Genomic DNA, 23,602 nt, shown 5'->3' on the forward strand with positions numbered 1-23,602 from the left:
CTTGAGATGGTGACCTAACTCCAGAGTGACGCTTCTGATAGAAAAAAAGAATTATTTTCTAACAAAGCTCTGATACCAGGTAGTGAATATTTTCTGTGTATTTTGTTGAATGAAATACAAGGTATTTATATACAAAGGATTCTATAATTAAGTATTCTGAATCCTATAATTAAGTATTTTAATTGGGGTGATATCCCACTAATTATGCTAACTAATTAGCTAACTAATTAAGAAAGAATATTATTACATAATTATAGGATTGACTTCCTATAACACTTATTCACATTTCATAATATATTATATGTTTTAAGATTTAAGATCAAAAGCGCTCCTCTAATAACACACAATGTTAAAGCAAAAACCATAAAGCACATAATATAATTTTAAATTCTAAATGCATTGTTCAGTTTCATTCATTATGTCATGCAAATTCAAATTCCTATTCTCTAGTCATCATGTGGATACCAAAAGGTGAAAACAAATTAAGTTAGCTTTCCTTTTTCTCAATTTCTCTCTCTCTCTCTCTCAATTTCTTGCCTTTTTCTCACCCTGGTGCGGCTGGTGACGCTTCATTTCTCTTTTAATCACTAACATCGTGTGATATGCAGGTGTTTGTGTCCCCTTAGATATAGCTCTTATTTTTCAGTTTTATCTTCCTTGATGCATTTTTCTTTCATGGGAAAGATATCTTGCTCCTCATTATTGCTAAACTCAATTTAATAAACACTCACTTTCAATTTAACTGGACTTGATTACATTGATTTTTCCCCTATATTTAGGATTGAGCTTTCTATTAGCTCTAATAATTTCTTACAGCTATTCTTTGGTATCTTTCCCCCATTTCTGTCTCCTACTTGAGATTGCTTACTTTTACTACTTTCTTGTTATTTATTTATTTTCCCCCTTTTTTCATCTCCTGCTACTTGAACCTGCTTGCTTTTCCAAACTGATGCATCCTTACTTGAGTATAATGCATTGGTCTAAACTCTAACCTCAACTTATTCTTAATGGTTCTGCTTTCTTTTTCTTATTGGATACACTCTTTTATTATCTCATCCATTCTTGTGTTTCTACATGTTGATCTTATCTTACCTGTGCTCATTTTGTTGACATACTTTTGCCACCTAGCACTCACTTGCATAGTATTAGTATGTGTCGTAATTGGGATTTTAACGAGTTAACATAAAATCCTAGCAAGGATGCGTTTTCAATTGTTTATTGTACTTATGTAACAAGAATTCAAATAGATTGCCTCTAATCCTTTGTGGCACCTCCTTGTCTGCCCTTGGCATTCATTTATGTTTTGTTTTGGCTGTGCTTGGCCCAAAACTTTTGGACTCTGGGATACTATTGAATAACTCCCACCTTTTGATTCACCTCTGCCTTGTGAATATAATACACCATGAGTTATTTAGTTGATACATGGCTTAAGTAAAAAGATAGGACTTGAAATAAATCTTTTGTGTAGGGATAGTGTTTTTGCCTAATATCATGGATGCTTAATGTGGAAATGCGGCAAATAAAACCAATTCTTTTACACAATGTTTGTGAGCAGGTTTTTGGAGGTAAGGCGTGGGTTTTCAAGATAATGTGTACATAGTTGATATGTTCGGGTGCAAGGTTTTTTTAATGAGGTATGGTTTTTTAGGGTTTTTTGACGTTTTCAAAACCTCCAAAACCTTTACTTTTTAAACTCACTAATTTGGTGGATTTTGAAGTTTTAATAAATAATAGTTTTTGTACTACCCATATTGTCCTCATTATATTTTTTAAATTAACTCTTTTACGTTGGCTCTTTATTTTCTCTGTTTTCACTATATAAAACTCAATTATAACACTATTAATGTTGTTATAATTACTATTCAATTATTACAAGGTAAAAGCATGAAAAAGTAAATTATCACAAATTTGATGATGGCCTTAATGGTTTTTCTCCAATTCAATGGCTAGGAGAAATGGACTATGTCTGGAAAGAAATTAGACGGATTAGACGGGTTGAATCGACCAATCCATGTGGGTGGCTCAAATGAAAGAGTTATTTTTTTGCACTTAAAAAAATACTAAATAGGTTAGTCATTGCTTCATTTGAGCCTAAATTACCAGTTAAGTATTATCATTCTGTTTTAGTCATTTTCATACCACATAGAGCACTGAAATATAAAACTATTAGATTAAATTTAGTAAGGTATAATGCAACATAATTTAATGTAATATTTTTGAAAAATAATTATGATCAATTTAAATGTTAAAATATATTTTCTTACAGAATAAGGATATTTTTGTAATCTTTATACTTTATTTTTCCATAGCTTCATTCCAAACAATATAAAGTTACTAAACGATCATTTACTATACTTTCCTCCCAAACAAGATAAGATTAAAAAAAATCTTACTTTACCTTCCGTTACTTTGCCTTACTTTACCCTTAAAAAGACCTTACATTACTTCCTTGCACTTCTCCAAAACATAGTGTTGATAGGTTTGTGGGTTATGGTTAATGGCAATATGGCATATGCATGTTGAGCTTTGACGCACACGCACCCACATGCATGCATCCACACATTTGAATGATACTTAAAAACACTTTCCCCCTCTTTTTATTGCTATAAAATTTTATAAATATGGTAAATAATGGTCTTTTTACAGCTAATGTGTTTTTTCATATAGCCTGTGTTATTGAAGTCAAATATTTTAAAAGTTTCAAATTTTTATCCAATTTAAATATGTTGGTTCTCCTTCCTGTTCTCTAATCAGTTACGTCTAAACATATTAAAGTTTACGTAAACTTTTTAATTATACTTAAGTATGAATTTATTATTTATTTATTTTTAAAGTAGTTACTTGTGCTAATCTGCCCCTACCGGCCTACCCCTGAATTTGTCCATTTAAGTCCATTGTAATAATGAATTTGTGTATTGATAGAAATGGTACATTTAAGTTCTTTTTTTTTTTTTGGTGGATAATTGCCAGTGCTGCATTTTTATGCTTGAACAGTCAAGACTGTCAATCCTGGAGGTAGAATTTGTTTATACCCTGTTATGCTAGACTCAAATTTTCATATGATCTGCAGATGTTAATTTTCTCCTATGAATAACCTTTGATGTTGATCCCAAGAATATTCATTGTTGACTCAAGCATATTTACTAGAGTTCGTTCCGTAATTTGTGTGCCTTTCTGTTGTTGCAGGAAGATGTCAAGGCTATGGTTCATAGTTTCCTTGAATATGTAATCAATAATCATCATGTTAGCAGAGAACCAGAAACCATTCTGCAGGCATTTCAGATATCCCTGGTTAGAAAATTTCTTTTGTCCATATGCTGTATGATCATTAATTTTCTTCTGATAAAATCTTTCATATCATCATCAACCACTTCTTTGCTTGCATTAAAATAGAAACTTGCACATATGTTCAAGCAAAATAGGCCTTAATCTCAAACTAGTTGGGATCGACTATATGAATCTTTTTTTGTCATTTAGCTTTGTAGACACCAAGTCCTTATCAGTATTCAACAGTTGTAAATTCTTTGATGTTTCCACATCATCTTTAGTTTCCTCATCATCTTTAGTCTTCCTCTCCCCCTTCCCATACATTCCCTTACTAACTTATCACACTTTATACTGGAGACATGACGAAACCATCTTAGTTGGCTCTTGCTTATTTTGTCTTCAATATATGTTATATGGATTTTCTAATGAATGTGATAATTCTTAATCTTATCCATAATCATTTTACCATACATCCATCTTAAAATTTGCATTTCTGCCATACCTTAGATGCCCAATATTCACTCCCATACAATATAGCTGGTTTGACCATAGTCCTATAGAACTTATTTTTCATTTTGTTTGGGATTTTATAGTCGCATAATACACTCGTCGCAATCCTCCCTTTCATCCATTCTATTTTGATCCTATGGCTTATATTCTCATCTAAAACTATGTTCTTTTGTATGTAGAACTTAGATGCTTGAACTGATTGCATTCAGGCACCGAGACTCCATCGAAATGAACCTTACCTCTATCCTTCTACACTCCATCCTTCTACGGGAGCTAAACTCGCACTGCATATATTCCGTCTTACTTCTACATAGTTTAAAACCTTTGCTCTCAAGATTTTTTCTCCAAAACTCCAACTTTTGATTAACTTTTTACTAGTGTCATCCACTAAGACGCTATCATCCGCAAATAACGTGCACCATGGAACATCATCTTGAATTTGACTAGTCAACTTATCCATAACTAAGGTAAACATGTACGGACTCAAAGTCAATCCTTGATGTAAACCTACTATTATGGGAAACTCGTCTGTGTCCCCTGCCACTGTCTTTACATTTGCGACCACCCCCTCATACATGTCCTTAATAACCTTTATATTTTTAAAATTAGCTCTTTTCTTCTCTAGCACCCATCAAAGAACTTTCCAGAGAACCTTATCATATGTCTTTTTTAGATCAATGAATACCATGTGAAGACCCTTTTTCCTCTCCCTATAAATTTCTGTTCTTACTAGAAAGATAGGCTCTGTAGTAGACCTAGCAGGAGTAAAGCCGAATTAGTTCTCCAATATCTTAGTAGTGTCCCTTAGTCTATGCCCAATTACTTTTTTTCATAGCTTCATTGTGTGACTCAACAGTTCAATTTTATGGTAGTTTGTATAACTTTGGATATCTCATCTTTAATATAGGAGAATATATGGAATTATGCAAGTGTGCATAGAAAGTACCCACTCTTCATCCACTCTCTTTCTTTTGTCTTTTTTTCACTAGATTATTTTCATAAGGAAAAGGATGAAAATACCATGCTACAAAGCATGCAACGAACATTTAATTTTTACACTTGGAAAACAAGAATAAGAGAACTGAAATTACACTTGCATTCAAATGCAGATTAAATTAGATAGTACCTAAGAACAGGATGTGTTAACTGTCGATTGAGAACCAGCCTCTTTATTACTTTCCTTTTCTTTCTGTAATTCTGTTTTTCTTAAAAATTGGTTTAGAATAAGTCGATTCTAATGTTCTTGTACCCTCAATATGGGTCGCGCTCTATCCAATGTGACTGCCTTCCCTTTTTAGGTGCTTCTGCATCCATGTATGCATACTGATATGCATATATTTCTATTTGTGTTAATTATTAGTGTATCTAATTTTGACCTTGCTTTTATTCTGGGATTCTGGGTGCATGCACATTCAGATGATATTGGTTAACATTTCTACTCTACTGCTCTTCTGTTCAAATTTCAGTGCTGGACTGCAGCTTCTATGCTAAGGCACAAACTTGATCACAAAGGATCGCTTGTGCTTGCAAAACAGCATTTAAATTTCAGCTGCAAGAAAGAAGAAGCAGATTATGTGTATTCAATGCTGCGGTGTTTGAAGAAAATGTTTTTATATCATAAAGGGAATTTTACGCTAGACTGCTCTGCTAAAACATCTGAATCATTAACTAACCTTCTTAACAAGGATTGTTCACATGCAATGTCTTCACAGCCAACACCATCTACCCTGCAAAAGATGAAAGTAGGGTTTGGAGATCTGTTGCATAGTCAAGAATTCTTTGATGATCAGGTACTTTCCCAACTTGGATTGGCATTGCAAGATTTTTCGAGAAGTATCAAAGATATTGAGAAAAAATGTGATAAACAGTTGATGAAGCTCTTAATGAAGCAAAAGGAAGAAATGGAGGAACTTGACAGAAAGTACAAGGAAGAGAAGGCACAGCTTGAGAATTCTAAAAAAGCGGATGCAGCTGTTATTCGATTTCTTAATATTAGTTCAACAAGAACAGATCAACTTAAGTTACTGGACATTGAATATGAAAAGAAGTTTGAAGAACTTGAGTGTGAGACGGAGAAATGCCGTAAAAATCTTGAGAAAATTCAGGTGGCTGCAAGGGAGAAGATGGATGAGAGAAAAGCTTGTTGGGTGGATGGAGTGAAATCCTGGGCAAAGGTGGAATTAATAGATAAGCCACCTTTAAATGAAACTGGACATAATCAAGAAAATGATGTCTCTTTGAATTCTCATTTGAAAGAACAGAATCCTGAAGGAAACCAGAGCATGCAAGATGGGGTGGTTCTGCTGGAAGTTCCTGAAACTGTTAGTTCAAGTGATGAGGAGGATATACGCTCTGGGGAACTGTATAGAAATGAGCAGATTCCTTGTACAGTTAATTCAGACATGCTTGATGGAGAGGCTCCATTGAGAGCTTCCAGGGCTATATGCATGAGGGATGGATCAGAAAATGTTGAACGTGTAAATTTATCTTCATGTGGAGAACAAATGCTAGCTTCTAATGGAGCTAAATTAAATTTGTCTTCTAGAAAGCTTCCAGTGGAAGTGCTTGAGAATGTCAGTTCCACTGGCAGCCTGGAGAACATGGGAGTGCCTGAAATTGCTTGTAATGTGACCATTGATGATGGCAACTCCATCATTAGAGAGAAAGTTGAAGTTCACGCTGTGCCTTCTGATATGACTGCTGTAAGCCAGCAAAACAGAAAAGTTTCATCTGGAGTGCCAGAAAATGCTTCAAATAAATTAGTGGGTGATAAAACTGGTAAGCAGCAGGATGGGAAGGTTGTCATGGGTAAGACTACCTGCAATCAAAATTCTGATTTTTCAGATAAAGTCGCTGGAGTTAGCCAACAGGATGGGGAGGCTCCATCAGTAGTTCCTGAAACTTCTCTAGGTGAAGCCGTCGAGGCTGGTGAAACTGGTAAACAGCAGGATGGAAAGGTTCTAGCTAATGAGACTGTTGATAATCAAGACTCTCAATCACTGGATGAAACTGCTGGAGCTAATCGGCAGGATCTGGAGCTTCCATCCGGAGTTATTGAAAATGCCACTGGTGAAGCAGTTGAGGGAGCAAGTACTGGTAGAGGGAATAATGGTGTTTGTTTCATGGCCTCATCCTCTAGTACCAGAGTTGATCTGGAGGATGGAATGATTTCATCACAGTTGTTGGAAAATGTTCCTAAAGTAGTGGAGGGTGGTAGCAGTGGTAGAGAGGTTGTTGGAGTGGTTCCTGTCATTAATGAAGACCATCATCCCCAAGAACCGCATTTGGTAAATTCACTTCCTATCCAGCCTGAACCTGCCTTGGCTCAAGATGTTCCAGTGCCATTGAATCAGGTTTATTATTTGTCTGCTACTTTTTTTATTGTAGTCTTGTTGGTATCCATGCATTACAGTTATAATAGTATCTGCACATTACAGTTACAGTAGCATGTATCTTCATTTGAATTTTATTCCAAATTTATATGTGCATCTCATTATTCATTAATGAGTTAGGCAATTCTTGCATACTGGATGCAAATAAAAATTGTAGTTTGCAATAGGGTTGAAATAGATTATAGGCACAATGTACTCTTTCTGATCAGTTAAGGGGAATTTTTATATATTTATTTTGAATTTTCTTCTGGAAAAAGTTAGGACTCATCTCTTAGAAATCCTCACTTATTTAGGCACTTCAAGAAGAATCTTCTATTCCAACAGTATCCACTGGATTGCAAGATGGAGTTGCATCCACAAGTGGAAGTCATAATTCTTTGCAACAAGTTGAGACTTCAGTACCCAATCCAGATGATGTAGTTTCAAATCAAACTAATGGCGACACACCAATTGTTGAGAATTTGCAGGAAATGCTGTTGTCACCATCCAGAGATTCCGCTTTTAGTCTTGATGCCATGGATTTTCCTTCAGTTAGTGGGATTGAACATCAGCCAGGCAGTGAACCTCATATAACTGGCAACATCACTGATTCTTCAACACAAATAGTAGTGGACCAGGTGGAACGCTCAAATGAAGCTGTTTTGGAGCCATTAACGCACCTTGCACAACATCTGTCCAGTGAAATTCCTCTTGGTGGATCTGGGATGCATGTTTCAGACACAAGGATTGCACCCATTTCTTCTGGAGTTAATAATCGTACTGCACAGACTATACCCCCTGTCCGAGTGCCCCCTCTACCTTTGTATCATGATCCACTTCAAAAAGAACTAGAGAGAATTTGCAAAGAAACAGACCTGATTATCAATGCTCACAAGGACACAGTTAGTTTCCTGTGTACTTGACAATTTCTTCTATGCTAACAAAGCTTTAGATGTTGTCTCTTGGATTAAACTCTTTTTTCTGTTTTGCAGAAGCTGCGCCTGAAATCTGACTGTGAAAAGGAGATAGAGGAAGTTATTGCTCAAATTCATAGAAAGTATGAGATTAAACTTCAGGAGATAGAATCTGAATTCTTCCTTAAGAAAAAAGAACTGGATACAATTCATAACAAAGTTCTTATGAACAAGATCTTGGCTGAGGCATTCAGATCTAAATGTATGGATAATAGGTCACCTATTGCAGCTGGTATGCAGCGAGGTATGTAATATCTGTGATTATTAAACGATTTAAAATTTAACAAAAATGTAAACAGAAATCATGGAACCTACTCATTTAACAACTCAGATATTGATCAATAGTTTGGGTAGCTGATTCAGTTAAGATGTTTTTAGTACTGCTTCTGTCACTATTCAGCTCCTGACCATTTTTTCCTTGTCAGATGTGGCCTCAAGTTTCATGCAACAGCTGCTTCAGCTATCATCGCAGCAAACTGCACAGAGGAATGCCAGCTTTACTGGTCTGTCTTCAGCTGTTCCGCCTACAGGTGGCCCACAGATTGCTGCTTCCAGTTCACACAGCGCATCTCCATCTCTGCAGGTGGTTGATCATTCCTCGGCACTTTTCACAGGTGCCCTAACTAGAACACCTCTAATTAGCTCCATCTCCCCTGCCACTGGTAATCTCCAAATTGGCAGCGAAATTCGAGCTCCTGCCCCCCACCTACAACCTTTCAGATCTTCAGCATCGACAGTTGCAACAAGTCGTCCCTCTCTTTCAGTTGGGATGCCTAGTCAACTTATGCCCAATCATCCCCCTACAGCCTCTGCAGTGCCATCCCAGCTTCCATTGCAACCACAGCCATCTGCACAGCAATCTCATCATCCTATTTTTACAGAGAGACCTGAAACTGCAGGAACTTTGCCAGCACTTTCTAGTTCATCTCTATCTGTACTTGAGTTGCTTATGGATGTGGATAATCAAACAAGTACAAACTCACCCTATGCTTTGCACCCGCTAACAAATTTGGGTTCCAGCTCAGACACCTTGGTCCCACCTGAGCTTAGAGTGCCAAATAATACAAGTACAAATGTAACATGTCCAACAACTGAGGTTGTTTGTCTGTCAGATGATGATTGACATTTAGTGATGTATTTTACGCCTTAGATTTTATACTGATCATGGGGATCCTTTGAGCTTCAGTTTCTGAAGCCCATTTTTTGAGTTCTGCGCTTTCTTGCGTTTAGAGGGAGTTCCCTGGATGTACTGACCTGTGCAGAATTTCTAACTGTTCAGTTCTCGTTATGTTCATTTTTTCTTAAACGTAATTTTCCTACCTGTCGTTCATTTTTCAAGCACCATAGATGTGATGCCACTGTATAAATCAGCCCAGTAAACAATAATATCTTGAACTTTCGACTGCGAAGTTGGATTATTATTATTATTATCAAGAGAGGAAAAGTTTTCAACGTGTGGCAATATTAGATTTGTTTGGAGAGAGCATAAGTTGGCATATGGCAATCATAATTTATTATGTTAACTTGAAAGAAATTATTTTCTTGCTAATCACGTTGAAAATGACGATGATGTTGCTGTGGTCAAGACACGATCGAAGCCTAATTAATCACTATTTTCTTTATTTAATTTTTTCTATATGCATAAGAAACATTGGAGTTTTAATTAAGGTTTTTTTTTTTTTTCTTTTGAAAAATTTTGTTCAAAGAGTTCTATATAATATTTTTTTTTTGGTAGAACATATAGATATTGATTATTCATCAATAAAAATGTGTTTCAAATTAGAGAAAAAATAATTAAGTGGAAGCTTCGTATATTTATTAAAAAAAAGTGTTTTGAGTTTTAATTTTAAAATTTAAAATGTAAAAAAATAAAAATCATATAATCTATAACCATTGACGGATTCGTAAACTTTTTTTAGTCAAAATATAAAAAAATAAATAAAATGTAATATATTCTTATAATTATATTTTTGGAACAATTGACCCCTCATTTACGATTATGGATAAATTTTACCGCATTTAATCTCGTTAATTATTTCATTTTAATTATTATATTTTAATTTACTTTAATTTTTTTTTATTAACAGTCATTTAGATTAGAATCCATTACAATCTCCGCTAAAAATCATATGTTACATATTTTATGTGGTTTTAAATCATAAAAAAATTATATTTTTTCCATGTCAGATTAAATTTATTTCTTTCTTTAATTTTTTATTTAAAAATAAAGATTAATAAATATAATAAGCAATATGAAAATAATTTTTTTTAATTTTTTAATTTAACCAAGGAAATAATTTTTTTTATTATGTTTTAAAGTCACATAAAACACATAAATTTCACCAAAAAATTTATCAAATTCTGATCTAAATGGCTGTTAATAAAAAAAAAATAAAAAATAAATAATTTTATTAAAACAAATTAAATATAATAATTAGAATAAAACAATTAACAATGACTCTTCGAGAAATTTATCCTGCATCCACCACTGTTTATCTCATTATCTTTTCCATTTTTAAATTTTCTTTTCCCTCTTATTCACCCTAGAATGTTAAAATAAATTAAAAAAAAAAAAATATTATGATAACAGAGTATGGAGGGGAGCTCCACATTTTTGGTAAATAATTTCCTTCATGCTCCTGTAAGCTTATTCTTGTCTTACTTATAATAACCAAACCTTAATCTTAAATTAATCAAAATTAATTATATGAAATTTTTTATGTAAAATTATTTTTATATTAATATTATAAAAATATAAATTTCTTAATATTAACTTATTATATTTTTATCAATTATCTTATTAGCAGATATTTATTTTAATATTATATTTTTATTATATTTATCTTATGGTATATTATATCTTTCACTTACCTTAAGTTCTCTCTTTTTATTTTTGTAAAAAAAAAAAAAAAATCTTGCATGAATTCTTTAATTTGCGATTCTATTTCCCTTTTGACATAATTAATTGTCAAGTGCATATAGCGACCCTTGTGTAGTTGAGATATGCCTCAATAATCAATTTTTTCATTGTTAATAATTATATAATTATAGAAAAAAATTAAAATAACATAACTAATAAAGAGGATAAAAAAAATAATTTAAATAAATTTATTGAAAAATTTTAGAAAGCCAGATGTTAATAATATAAACCATCAAATGTTAATAAGATAAAGCATCACTTATAAAAAAAAATTTTTAAAGACTAATTTTATTATATTTATATAAATTTTTTATTAAAATATTAATTACTGATAGTGAAGATTTTTTTAAAAAATATTTTATAATTAAAATTTTAATGAAACATAAGTATACAAAGTTAGGGTAATTATCACACGCGGTTACTCAACTTTCAATTTTATGATCGTTTTCATAATTAAAACTCACTGAATATCAATTTAATTTTATAAAAGTTACTGTAACCAGAAAATAATAATTCCGAAGTTAATCTATCACTTATGTTACAAATAAAATACTTAATTAATAATTATTGGTGGAGAAAAAATTAAAAAAAAAAAGAGAAATTTAACAGCGAGAAAGGTAATTGGATATATTTATGCATCATATTTTCTTTTTTATAAAAATATTAATAAAATAAAATAATTTTATTTATAAAATAGTTGACAATTTAATAAGTTAACATAAAAACCTCTTTAAAATTAAATGATTTTTTATGAAAATACTTATAAAATTAGTGATTACATATGGTATTCATCTTGCAAAATTAGGTTAATTATGAAAATTAGAGAATTAATTTCATATTGTACAAGTCAAGAGTATACCCACATTAAAAGAGGATTTGAACAACAAGAATTTATTTCCCAAATTTTGAACCCTAATTAATTATTTTCAGTTATGCAGAGATTTATTTTTCCTTTAATTTTCCAAAGATATTAGGATTAAAAATTATTACATTAATTATAACCAGCTAAATTAAAATTAAGAAAAAAAAATACATTTTCAACTAATTAAGAAAACAATCACTATTAACAAGGTAAGAGGTCACATCAGTTGTTCATAATTATTATTGAAAATCTGAGAGCTAAATTGATAATGAAAAACTTATGCTTATTTGGGATCAGAGGATATGGAATTGCCCCTATCCTTTCAACTAATGTGTAGCATCAAATGTGATTTATTATTATATCTTTTCTCATAAATCCTTTAATTTTGACGTGAATATATAATTTATTTTTTAAAATTTATTTATATAATTTCAATTTTCTTTTGAGTAGAGGATTTGAAGGAGTGAGGACTCGAATCTATTTCTTTTTTTTGTTTAAAGAAAATAAAGGATAGAGCTTTCATTAAATTGAGATATAATACAATTTTAAAGTATAAAATTTCATACTATTACGGTCTTGCATAAAAAAATTATAAGATAAATTATTTATATAAAATGTAATAACAATTATCTTAATTTGAAAAATCTGATTATATTAACAGAGCATTTGATTTAGTCATTCAATTAGAAGCATGCTCCACTTGGTGGTAAACTACCATTGTTTCACTCTACAGTCTCTGCATGAGTCTAATCTTAAAATCATTAAATTTTGATATTCTTATAAAGAGAAAATTTGTAATTCTTATCATTGTATTCTTATTCAAATAATAAAGTAAAATACCTAATTCTATGATAAAAGTGAAGGAAACGATAAATTCTCAAAAAATGAGAAAATACCAAATCCTTACACAAGAGGAGATACTAAATCCTTTTAAAGGAGGCGATAAAATTCAAATCTATTAATAAAATTAGACTGAAGATAAATACATATCTATTTCAAAAAGATACAAATTTAGAAATTTAAAAAAAAAAAAATAAAAAAAAAATAATCACCGGTGAAAATACTCATGATAGTCTTACTTCGCTTTTCATCTTGATTTTAATAAAATAGGCAAATATAAATGCAACAATTCCACTTTTAATTTTGAGAACCAAATGAAGACAAATATAAAGTTTTGTTCATAAATTTCCCTACAAGGCATTACATTAGAAAGGCTTGAGAAGTGATTTGTTATTGAAGAAGAATTAATGTAGATAGTTTCCTTTCCTTTCCTGTGTTTGTACTCAAAAGACCAAAAAAGTCATAAACCAACCCCCAATGAAGTGAGAAGAAGAGTCATTTTCCATTTAGAAGCCATGTATTGTCAAACTCCAAAAATCCTTTATTTATGCCACAATATAAATAAAAATAAAAACCCTTCATTTGTAGGCAAAGCTAAGTTACACCAAACTAAAAATTACTACTTTTCATATCAATATTCTTTTATTTTTTTGTAGGAGTCTTGTTTGTCTCAAGTCTCAACTTCCCTCCTTCAATGCTAAGCCAAAGCCCAATCCCCAAAACCAAAAACACCCATATATCCTCTTCTAGTTCTAAGTCTCATGTCTCTTTCTCCTTAACAACCCTCTTCTCTTCTTCCTCTCTGCTATATTAAACACCAATAAAATTTTGAATATATAAGAAAAACTACTAGCCCATTTGCTAAGCAAGTTTAGGTAACTGATAGCTACCTTAAACTCCAATCATATCCTTCCTTTTACAACATATCTCCGCATGGGTTCTTGCACTTTGAGTGTTTCCCTCATGAAATAAACTACCCAACCATCCATACCCTTCAACACACAAACAAAACTATTCTCTGGTGAGGTTGCTAGCTGGCTTGGTTGTGTGGGTGTTGGCTGGTTCTGCTGCCGTCTGAAATTAATAAAATGCAGCTTCATATATCTCCAAGTCTGAGGCATGTAACAGTTCTTCCAGGGAAAGGTGTTAGAGAATTTATCAAAGTGAATGTTGGAGGTAAAAGGGTTTCCTATCGAATGCTCTTCTATTCTCTTCTCTTCTTCACTTTTCTTCTTCGCTTTGTGTTCGTCTTGTCCACTATCGACACCATTGATGGAGAAACCAAGTGCTCTACTCTTGGTATGTTCTGCCTTTCTTTATCTCTTTTTCATTAGCAGATTAACAATGCTGATTAATTTCCATTGTTTCTTGTTTTGATTATAGCGTTCTAAGCAGAATTTATGTGCCTGCAAAACCAGGAATTAACACTTCTGATTTTAGAATTCTAAGTGAACAAACATAAAGCTACAACCGTAATATTAATTTAGGGAGAGATTAATTAAGCTTAATGATCATTAGAGTTAAACACTTTGTCCAAGGCTTTTTTCATATGAATCTAGTTAGGTTTAAATTATCATGGAAAATCCATGTACGTTTTGCATCGAAAAGGCCGTTTGCCAACCTAAATAAAATATTGTAGTTTATAATCATACTCCACTGCCTACTAAATTACTTCTAATTAATTTAAATAATTTATGCCTTTTCTAGGTGATATTATTAATAATATTATTATATATTGAAATGTACACATTATACTGTAACAGATAGTTCAGCTGAAATTCGCTAAAAATTAGCCAATAAGCATGGGCCACGTGGCAATAGGGCAATGTCAAGTGACATATGTGTCCCTGTTTTTCATTAGTGTTAAAGGTGTGAGATTTATGTAATTAATATACGTGTTAGGGTTTGATTAGGAATTGATTAGTTTGCTTAATTAGTGTGCAAAAGTGCAAGTGGGACAGGCATATTTCACCAGTATACATACTTAATGGTAACAAACGTTTGGTTTGGTATACCATAGTTAGCCACTTAGCACGTGAAAAGGTTGCATGGTTACCATTCATATTACTAGTTGTCGGTGCATGGCTAGTCTTTGGAGGCTGCCTGCCCACTAACTTTGATTTACCCCCACCACAAGTATCATATTTAATTAATTAATGCATGTATAATATCATTAGGGGACTAGATTATCTCACACCCAACCACAACAATATATTTTGTATTGTAATATAAAATTATAATATTTTAGTGCATAATTTTATATAATTATTTATATAATGAAATAAAATACATAATGGAAAGTAACTATTTCTATTTTTAATTATAAAAATAAATAATATCAGAATAAATAAATAAAGGAACTCAAATTCGATATTTTCTCACTCTCTATATTTTAAAAGTGAAGAAATAGTAATCAGAGTACTTATATAAATATATTTTCATTCATTCATAAACTTGAAAGACATAAGATAGAAAGTAGACTTACATTAATATGATGACTGGATTATTATAATTGATCCAAGTCTTAATTTGTTCTAATGGTAGGTTGCTTGGGGAAAAGACTAGGGCCAAGGATATTGGGAAGAAGGCTTGACTCAGTAATCTCTAAACCTGGCATTACTTTTGCTTTAAATGCTATTTCATGAATTTTTGGTAAAAGTGTTTTACTAATTAATTAATTGGATTAATTTTTGGCTTTGCAATAAAAGGTCCCAGAAGTTATATACCAAGTACTAAAAGAACCCCTTGGCCAAGATGATTTAAAAGGAAGAAATGATATTCCCCAAACATTGGATGAGTTCATGGCAGAAGTGAAGGACGCCAAATTAGATGCAAAAACTTTTGCCCTCAAGCTCAGGGAAATGGTATACTGTCTCTTCTTTAGTCTTCTTTCTTGCTACCGAGAAGATATTCTAATAATAGTAAGCGAGATTGGAACTCAAGCTGAGATGGATCAAGAGTTGAATTCTTAACTGTTAAATCCAACCTTCGTTGGGCCCTCTTTCTTTACTCTTTAATCATGATAATTTTCAGGTGACCCTGCTCGAACAAAGGACAAGAACAGCCAAAATCCAAGAATATCTATACCGGCATGTAGCATCAAGCAGCATACCAAAACAGCTACACTGCCTTGCTCTAAGGTTAGCCAATGAGCACTCTACCAATGCAGCCGCCCGCCTTCAACTCCCAACGCCAGAACTTGTCCCTGCCCTCGTCGACAACTCATACTTCCACTTTGTCCTCGCCTCAGACAACGTTCTTGCCGCCGCTGTTGTCGCCAATTCGCTCGTCCAAAATGCGTTACGGCCCCAAAAATTTGTACTTCATATAATAACCGATAGGAAAACTTATTCACCTATGCAAGCTTGGTTCTCCTTGCACCCTTTCTCCCCTGCAATAATTGAGGTCAAGGCATTGCATCATTTCGATTGGTTTACAAAGGGTAAAGTTCCGGTTCTTGAAGCTATGGAGAAAGATCAAAGAGTAAGGTTACAGTTCAGAGGAGGCTCTTCAGCAATTGTTGCAAATAATACTGAAAAGCCTGTTGTTATCGCGGCTAAGCTTCAAGCACTTAGCCCCAAGTACAATTCAGTGATGAATCACATCCGAATTCATCTTCCAGAGGTATAATTTAAATTAATCAAGCATAACTATGATCAGATTTTCCCCTTTTTTTCTGGTTATTGGCAAGTTTAATAACCTTTTGGGTCTAAAATGGTTGCAGTTGTTCCCAAGTCTGAACAAGGTGGTGTTTCTTGACGATGATATAGTAGTGCAAACCGATCTTTCGCCTCTTTGGGACGTTGACCTGAATCGAAAGGTCAATGGGGCTGTAGAAACCTGCAGAGGAGAAGATAAATTTGTCATGTCAAAGCGATTCAAGAGCTATTTGAATTTCTCTCATCCTTTGATAGCTAATAATTTCGATCCCAATGAGTGTGCTTGGGCGTACGGTATGAACATTTTCGATTTAGAGGCTTGGAGGAAGACCAACATAAGCCTCACATACCATTACTGGGTTGAACAGGTAATCTATATAGTTTTAGAGAAGAAAAATCCCATTTTCGAGCTCCTGAACTTTTCAAGATTTGCCTATTGAGTTTCTCATTCTTCAAATGCCAAGTTAAATTTGCTAATAACGTTGCAACTTTGTTCTGGTATTGTGCTTGTGCAAGCAGAACTTGAAATCAGATCTCAGCTTGTGGCAGCTAGGAACATTACCACCAGGGCTAATAGCATTCCATGGTCACGTCCACGTTATTGATCCTTTCTGGCATATGCTAGGTCTAGGATACCAAGATAATACAAGTGTAGCTGATGCTAAGAGTGCTGGCGTCATCCATTTCAATGGCAGAGCAAAGCCATGGCTAGATATTGCATTCCCTCAGCTCCGGCCATTGTGGGCTAAGTACATCAACTTCTCTGATAAGTTCATCAAGGGCTGTCATATTAGGGCATCTTAACATGAACTTTGAGAGGAAAATTAATGTGGAAGACCACGTAATGATAAAAATATATGTCTGTATATGAGGAAGGGAAAAAGCAAAAAAGAGAAAGGAGGGGAGAGTTCTTCACAAATTCAAAGGCCTTCTTTACACAATGTAAAATATCAGACAACCTCAGGCTTTTTTTTTTTTTTTTTGGTTCTCTTTTATTCTTTTGGAACTCTTCCTCTACGGTTCAAGTCTGAAAACCTCCTGTTCTTTGCCTTTTTTATTTGGTTAAAAGAGAACTAATAAATGAGCACAAAAATTAGTTTTTCACCATTATGTAGACAGTAGAACTTTCATCACCAATTTCCTCTCTTATAAGCATTCTCCCTAGCTCTCAGCCACCACTTTTCACCATTTATATTCTTCTCTGTAACACAATTTCTATTTTCTAGATAGCATCCTTATGTTTACAATAAAATGCTGTATTTAGTGACCTTAGTTAAATTTAACCACAAAAAATTCATAAAGAAAGCAATTGCATTCAATGAAACAATTCATAAGAAAATTTCAATCATATAAAAAGAAAAACATGTATCAAAATCAATATCCCCATTCCCTAATTCTTTCTTCCTGTTACATTTGACACCAAATCTTTTAAAAACTTGGCAGATTTTGTTATTGGCGAATTAATTGCCATCAAATTATACAAAACATTCTCAACCTCACCTATGGATGGCCGGGTCTTGAATCTTGAAACAACTTTCAATTCTCCTTCTTCTTCAACAAGAACTGTCCATCTTTCACCACTCACAACCCCATCTCTCACACACTTGAAAACCACTCCTCTTCGCTTGCTCAGAACACCTCTCACCTCCAACCCTACAAATGAATATATCACCTCAAAAGAGCCTGCAAAGCCACTCAAATCACCAAAATCGCTCTCCTCTTCAAAACCCCATCTTGGGTTGAATATCACCACTGGCTTTGGGTACAAACTGTCAGTAATGGTTTTTATAGCTGCCAATTGTGAACTCTCTGGCGCCAAAAACACAGCTATCTCAGTAGAGCCCAAGAATCTGTTTTCACCATTTATAACTGAAGATATGTCAAAATGCTCAACATTGTTAGATGAATGAGATTGAAATGCTTCAACTGCAATGTTTTTTAATGTGGGGCTTGGCCAGAGTATTAGAATCTTGATCCTGAAGCCCTTTCTTTTAATGGGTAGCTCTCCAAAAACATCAAGAGCAAGTTGGGAGAGGGATGTTGGCGAGTCATCGATGACTGGGATTTCGACTTGGAATCTGGGTTGCTTCAGTTTCTTGAGTTTCCCAGCAAGTTTGGGGTTGTTGAGGGGCTTTTCCAGTGTTGCTGAGAGGCAGGTTTTGGCTTGAAGGATGGCTTCTTCTTTGGATGCAGGTGGGGTAGAGGAAGATAGGGAAGAGTGAATGGATAGAGAGGGAATTTTGGGCCTGTGGAAGCGATCATCGTGGAAGGGGAAGAAAGATACTCGAGTATCAAGACTTCGATGGTGGATTTTAGGAGATGAAAGAGAAGAGAACAGAATATTATTTTGCAGAAATTCAGTTGACAGATTAGTAGTTGTAAAGGGTTGCATATGAAATTTGAGAAGAATGGAAGCCATGAAATTCTTTTAACTAGATAGGAATGCAGTAGCTGAGAATCAGATGCAAAACTCCATAGCTGATAAGATATTATGGCAAATTGACAGAGAGCCGCATAATTCTTGCATTGGGCTGGCCCACTAGTTTCCATACTTTCTGTTTTATCATCATTGTCACATGGTTGTTGGGTTTCAAAAAAAAAAAAAATACTTATTTTCGCAAAAATTAAACGAAATTAAATTAAATTTATATTTATTATTTTAATTTAAATTTTATTTTTTATTAAAAATTAAACTAATATCGCATTGAACTTAAAAAAATAACTATATATATTTTTTATTATATTTTATAATTTAAATAAAATTATATATGTATATATATAATTTATTTATCTCTAATTATAATTACAAGTGTATAAAATTTAATATTATTTTTTATTTTTTTAATATTAAATATATGAAATCATCTTGTAATCTTTAATTATATGACTTAAGTATATAACTAAATCACATGTTAGTTAATATTTATATTAGTTAATAGTCATATAATATATTTTTTAATTCTTAATTATATATGTATTTTTAATTAAAATTACATAATTAATTTTTATTGTTGTTTTTATATTAGAAATTTAAGATTATATTTTTTAGTTTAAATGAAAACAAAAATATCATAATTTTAAATATAAAAATCAAGATTTGAAATGAAATTAGAATCAAATTTAAAACTAAAATAGAACTGAAACTATATCGAAATTCATGTTTGGTTTCAAGTCTAATTTCTAATATATATATATATATATATCTTGTTACAAGTCATTCGGTTTGCAATCCACGGCTACACCCTCCCCTGATTTAGTGTGTGGACAGTCCTTCTCTGCCTTTGAATTCCTTCCCTACCTCTGATTGGGGTGTTTATATCTATTTTGACTTGTGTTTAACAAATCTGATTTTGATGAAAAATGACCTTTATATTCCATTTGGGAGGAGGTATACTAAAGTAAAAGTTTTTTAAAATAAGATTTTTTATTTTTTTCAAACCTTCATAATTTTTTGTGTCTGAGAGGAAGTGAAAATTTACAAGGTATTTAGAGGTTTTAAAGTCACTAAATTAATGGGTTGGAGATGAAGATTTTTGGAGGTTTTTAGAAAACTCTAAAAACCTTACTTTTTAAAAAACCCTTCTTGTCTCTCAAACTCAAGGTTTTTAAACTTGAAAAACCTCCTCCTAACAAAGGCTTAGAGATCTGTGGTTTGTCATGTGCTTGGAAGTTGGCCATGGTCAGAGTAGAGGAGTAAGACCTGTGCTTGTCCCAAGAAAGGCATCTGGTAGGGGTTAATCAGGCTGAAGGTGGTGAGTAATGGTGTCATCCAGGACCTCTCATTTGTGTTCAGCTTTACTTTCCTCTTTCTAGTGGTGGTCATTGTGATATAGCAACATCAGGTACTTGACCTGGAGATAGGCTCATTAACGACTCAAGCAACGAAGGAGTTAGTGACTTGGCTATTAGAGTGTTCCTCTTTGGTGTCTTTTTGACTATTGTGTTTATGTTTGTTCCTCTATGCTTTGATTATGGTTGAGACTTTTGTGGCTTTGTTCCCTATTTTTGTTGTGCAGCCAGTGTTATTAAAAACGTGAGAGGTGCCCAGGCGAGGCAAGGCTCCCCTATGCCGCCTCGATTGGGTCGGCCCTCTTGGCACTACTAGAGTCGATGCCTCAGGCTAGCGAGGTGAGGCACCAAGCAAGCAAGAGGCATCGCCTCTTTCAAGCGAAGCAGAACCTTTTTTTTTTTTTTTAAGACAAAAATATAAAACCCTAAAGACTTACTTGTTGCCAGCAAAAGAAAAGAGCTGCATCAACTCCAGGAGCTGCGTCGAGTCTATCCAGTCCAGGTATGTCTCTCTCTCTCTCTCTCTCATCTTCTTCTTCCTTTGATTATTTGCTATGGGTATTGTTAATTTAATGGTAATTAATTTATCTTTTATTATTATTATTATTATTAATTTGATTAGTTTTGCTTTTTATCTTGTTAATTAGACATTAGTTCTCATTAGTTGTTTATTTTATATAGTAATTATTATTTTATTGTTAATTTAATAATTTTACTTTTTATTCTTATTAATTAATTAATATGAGTATTGTTAATTTATTTGTAATTAGTTTACTTTTTAATTGTTATTCTTGTTAATTTAATTAGTTTTGCTTTTTGTCTTGTTAATTAGTTATTTATTGTCTATAGGAGTTATTAATTTATTATTAATTTGATTATTTTACTTTTTGTTCTTGCTAATTAATTGTTTAATTTATATGAGTATTGTTAATTTTTTTGTAATTAGTTTACTTTTTAATTGTTATTCTTGTTAATTTAATTAGTTTTGCCTTTTGTCTTGTTAATTAGTTGTTTATTTTATATAGGAATTATTAATTTATTGTTAATTTGATTATTTTACTTTTTGTTTTTGTTAATTAATTGTTTAATTTATATAGGCATTGCTAATTTGTTGGTAATTAATTTACTTTTTACTTTTTATTTTTGTTAATTAGTTGTTAGTTTGATTAGTTTTACTTTCTTTTCTTGTTTTATTAATTAGTTGTTAAATTTATATGAGCATAATTTGATTACTTTACTTTTTATTCTTGTTAAATAATTGTTTAATTTGTTTTTTATTATTGTTAATTTTTTTGTTAGATTATAAATAGGTGATAAGGGTAATACAACTGGATCTTCTACTAATAGTAGAAGGACGAACTCATGTTGGGCACATGTAATTCAAGTTAGTGAAAATAATACCAATGACCTTCAATGCATGTACTGTATGAAAGTTTCTAAAGGAGGAATTAATAGAATTAAGTAACACATTGCTGGAGGCTACAAAAATGTAGTTCAGTGTCCAAAATGTCTAGAAGATGTAAGAAATCAAATGCAAGAATTCATTCCTAAAAAAAGAGAGCAAAAATCAGTTATGAAAATGGAAAGACCACTTGAATTTGATGATATTGAAGTACAGGGGTCTGATGAAAATGAGGAAGAGGAAGAGTGTATGCAAGAAATTAGTAGTGAAAAACGAAAGCAAATAATTAATGTTAGTGGCACTGGTACTAGTGCTTCAAAAAAATCAAAAGTTTACCACCCCAAAGTAGTTGAGGGCTTATTGACTGTTATTTATCCACTAGACCGGTTGTTATGGGAAAAAAATATGAGGCAAACTATTATTGATGAAAATAGTCCAATTAAGAAGGAGTTAAGAGAGCATGCTTGTGTTGCTATAGCATGATGGATGTATGATGTGGAAATAGCTTTTAATGCTGTGAATTATGATAGCTTCGGGGAAATGATTCGAGCAATTGTAAATTATGAGAGGAAAATGAAACCTCCAAGTTTTCATGAAGTTAGAGTTTGGTTACTTAACAAGAAAGTGTAAACTATAAATGATCTTCTTGACTCTCATAAAAAAGAATGAAAAAATTATGGATGTTCATTGATGTGTATTTATTAAATTTGTTAATGCAAATGATGAATCAAAGACAGCGGCATTGTTGGCTAGTTTGATTGAAAAAGAATTGATGGAAATTGGTCCTGAAAAAGTGGTTCAAGTGGTTAGAGATAATGCATCAAATAATGTTGCAGCAGGTAAAATTTTTATTTAATTTTTTCTATTTCTGAAAAAAAAATTATTTTTATTATTAACGAAATGAATTTTTGTACTTGTTTATGATAGGGAGAATATTGGAAGCAAATTTTCCTCATCTATACTGGACTCCATGTGCAGCCGATTGTATAGATTTGATATTGGAGGATATTTTTAAGATCCGTGTTTTCAAAGAAACATTCTACAAAGTTGTTGAGCTTATTAGTTTCATATATGGCTCTTCAGGAGTTCTAAATATGTTGCGGAAGTTTACTAATGGAGTAAAATTGCTACGGCCAAGGCAAACTTGATTTGCTACTGCTTTTATTACACTGGGAATGATTCATCTTCAGAAGACCAATATTAGAAAAATGTTTACTTCGGAAAGCTGGACGACTAGTAAATGGGCTAAAGAGGTAAAGGTAAAAAGTGTGAAGGGACGGTTTTGAGTCCTGCCTTCTAGAATCATATTGTTTATGCTCTTAAGGTTTCTGGTCCTCTTATCCGTGTGCTTCGATTGGTTGATAATGAAAAAAAACCAGCCATGGGATATATCTATGAAGCCATGGATAGGGCTAAAGAAGCGATTGCTAACTCATTTAATGGCAATGAAGAGAAATACAAGAGAAAATTTGAGATTGTTGATGCGAGATGGTCACTTCAATTGTATCGTCCTTTGCATGCTATCGGATACTTTCTGAATCCTTAATTTTTTTTATCCAAATAAGATGAGAATTGAATCTGATGAAGAGGTCAATACAAGATTGCTTTCGTGCATTCATAAAATGGAAAAAGATTTAGCAAAAGTTGACATGATTCTTGATAAAATTGAGAGATACAAGGCAATTACGGGGACCTTTAGTTTTCCTTCTGCTATTAGAGGAAGAATAATCAAATCTCCAGGTTATTAATTTAAATTATTATTAATTTTTCATTTTGTTCATTTATTAATTTATATTATGAATTTAATAATCATTGGTTTTATATTTTAATAGCTGCTTGGTGGAAAACATATGGTTCTTCAACTCCAAACCTACAAAAGTTTGCTGTAAAGGTTCTGAATCTCACATGTAGTGCAAGTGGTTGTGTTGAACCTGTGTAGCTCAAAATGAGCATTAATTTTAATGATAACAAAACTCAAATAGAATCTATCTAACTCAATTTTAAGTGA

At 32.5% G+C, this 23,602-nt stretch overlaps 4 protein-coding genes across 13 annotated transcripts in view; 3 read left to right on the top strand and 1 right to left on the bottom strand.

The window, feature by feature from the left end:
* LOC110632725 (helicase protein MOM1) overlaps window positions 1–9,433 on the top strand; it is a 30,233-nt gene extending 20,800 nt beyond the window's left edge. For 8 of the 10 annotated variants that reach the window (XM_058145384.1, XM_058145382.1, XM_058145385.1 and 5 more), the window contains 5 exons: window positions 3,187–3,291; window positions 5,244–7,130; window positions 7,463–8,050; window positions 8,141–8,366; window positions 8,548–9,433. In XM_058145384.1, coding sequence (XP_058001367.1) covers window positions 3,187–3,291; window positions 5,244–7,130; window positions 7,463–8,050; window positions 8,141–8,366; window positions 8,548–9,245 — 3,504 coding nt within the window. In that variant the 3' untranslated portion in view covers window positions 9,246–9,433. The remainder of the gene's footprint in view (window positions 1–3,186; window positions 3,292–5,243; window positions 7,131–7,462; window positions 8,051–8,140; window positions 8,367–8,547) is intronic. The other 2 variants (XM_058145388.1, XM_058145389.1) reach the window with 2 other exon arrangements.
* A 3,994-nt stretch (window positions 9,434–13,427) lies between these two features.
* LOC110632729 (probable galacturonosyltransferase 12) lies at window positions 13,428–17,507 on the top strand. Its single transcript, XM_021781056.2, has 6 exons — window positions 13,428–14,043; window positions 15,289–15,341; window positions 15,453–15,608; window positions 15,778–16,368; window positions 16,469–16,771; window positions 16,923–17,507. Exons 1-6 carry the CDS (start codon window positions 13,833–13,835, stop codon window positions 17,205–17,207), a joined length of 1,599 nt encoding a protein of 532 aa, XP_021636748.2. The 5' UTR covers window positions 13,428–13,832; the 3' UTR covers window positions 17,208–17,507.
* A 227-nt stretch (window positions 17,508–17,734) lies between these two features.
* LOC110632730 (uncharacterized) lies at window positions 17,735–18,899 on the bottom strand. The gene has a single exon (XM_021781057.2). The coding sequence runs from the start codon at window positions 18,820–18,822 to the stop codon at window positions 17,794–17,796; it is 1,029 nt and encodes a 342-aa protein (XP_021636749.2). The 5' UTR covers window positions 18,823–18,899; the 3' UTR covers window positions 17,735–17,793.
* Window positions 18,900–21,771: 2,872 nt separating this feature from the next.
* LOC110632739 (uncharacterized) lies at window positions 21,772–23,140 on the top strand. Its single transcript, XM_058146238.1, has 5 exons — window positions 21,772–21,898; window positions 22,100–22,191; window positions 22,328–22,433; window positions 22,522–22,712; window positions 22,919–23,140. The coding sequence occupies exons 1-5, from the start codon at window positions 21,772–21,774 to the stop codon at window positions 23,138–23,140; spliced, it is 738 nt and encodes a 245-aa protein (XP_058002221.1).
* The last annotated feature ends 462 nt before the right edge of the window (window positions 23,141–23,602 follow it).

Source organism: Hevea brasiliensis, chromosome 4 (genome assembly GCF_030052815.1).
Source record: "Hevea brasiliensis isolate MT/VB/25A 57/8 chromosome 4, ASM3005281v1, whole genome shotgun sequence".
NCBI lineage: Eukaryota > Viridiplantae > Streptophyta > Magnoliopsida > Malpighiales > Euphorbiaceae > Hevea > Hevea brasiliensis.

Excerpts from the sequence above, each read along its gene's own strand:
- LOC110632729 (XM_021781056.2), top strand. The coding sequence starts at position 13,833 with ATGCAGCTTCATATATCTCCAAGTCTGAGGCATGTAACAGTTCTTCCA. Across the intron at positions 15,342-15,452 it reads TGGGAAGAAGGCTTGACTCA|GTCCCAGAAGTTATATACCA; the intron begins GTAATCTCTAAA and ends TTGCAATAAAAG. Across the intron at positions 16,772-16,922 it reads ACCATTACTGGGTTGAACAG|AACTTGAAATCAGATCTCAG; the intron begins GTAATCTATATA and ends TTGTGCAAGCAG.
- LOC110632730 (XM_021781057.2), bottom strand. The coding sequence starts at position 18,822 with ATGGCTTCCATTCTTCTCAAATTTCATATGCAACCCTTTACAACTACT.
- LOC110632739 (XM_058146238.1), top strand. The coding sequence starts at position 21,772 with ATGGAAAGACCACTTGAATTTGATGATATTGAAGTACAGGGGTCTGAT. Across the intron at positions 22,192-22,327 it reads AACCTCCAAGTTTTCATGAA|ACAGCGGCATTGTTGGCTAG; the intron begins GTTAGAGTTTGG and ends GATGAATCAAAG. Across the intron at positions 22,434-22,521 it reads ATCAAATAATGTTGCAGCAG|GGAGAATATTGGAAGCAAAT; the intron begins GTAAAATTTTTA and ends TGTTTATGATAG.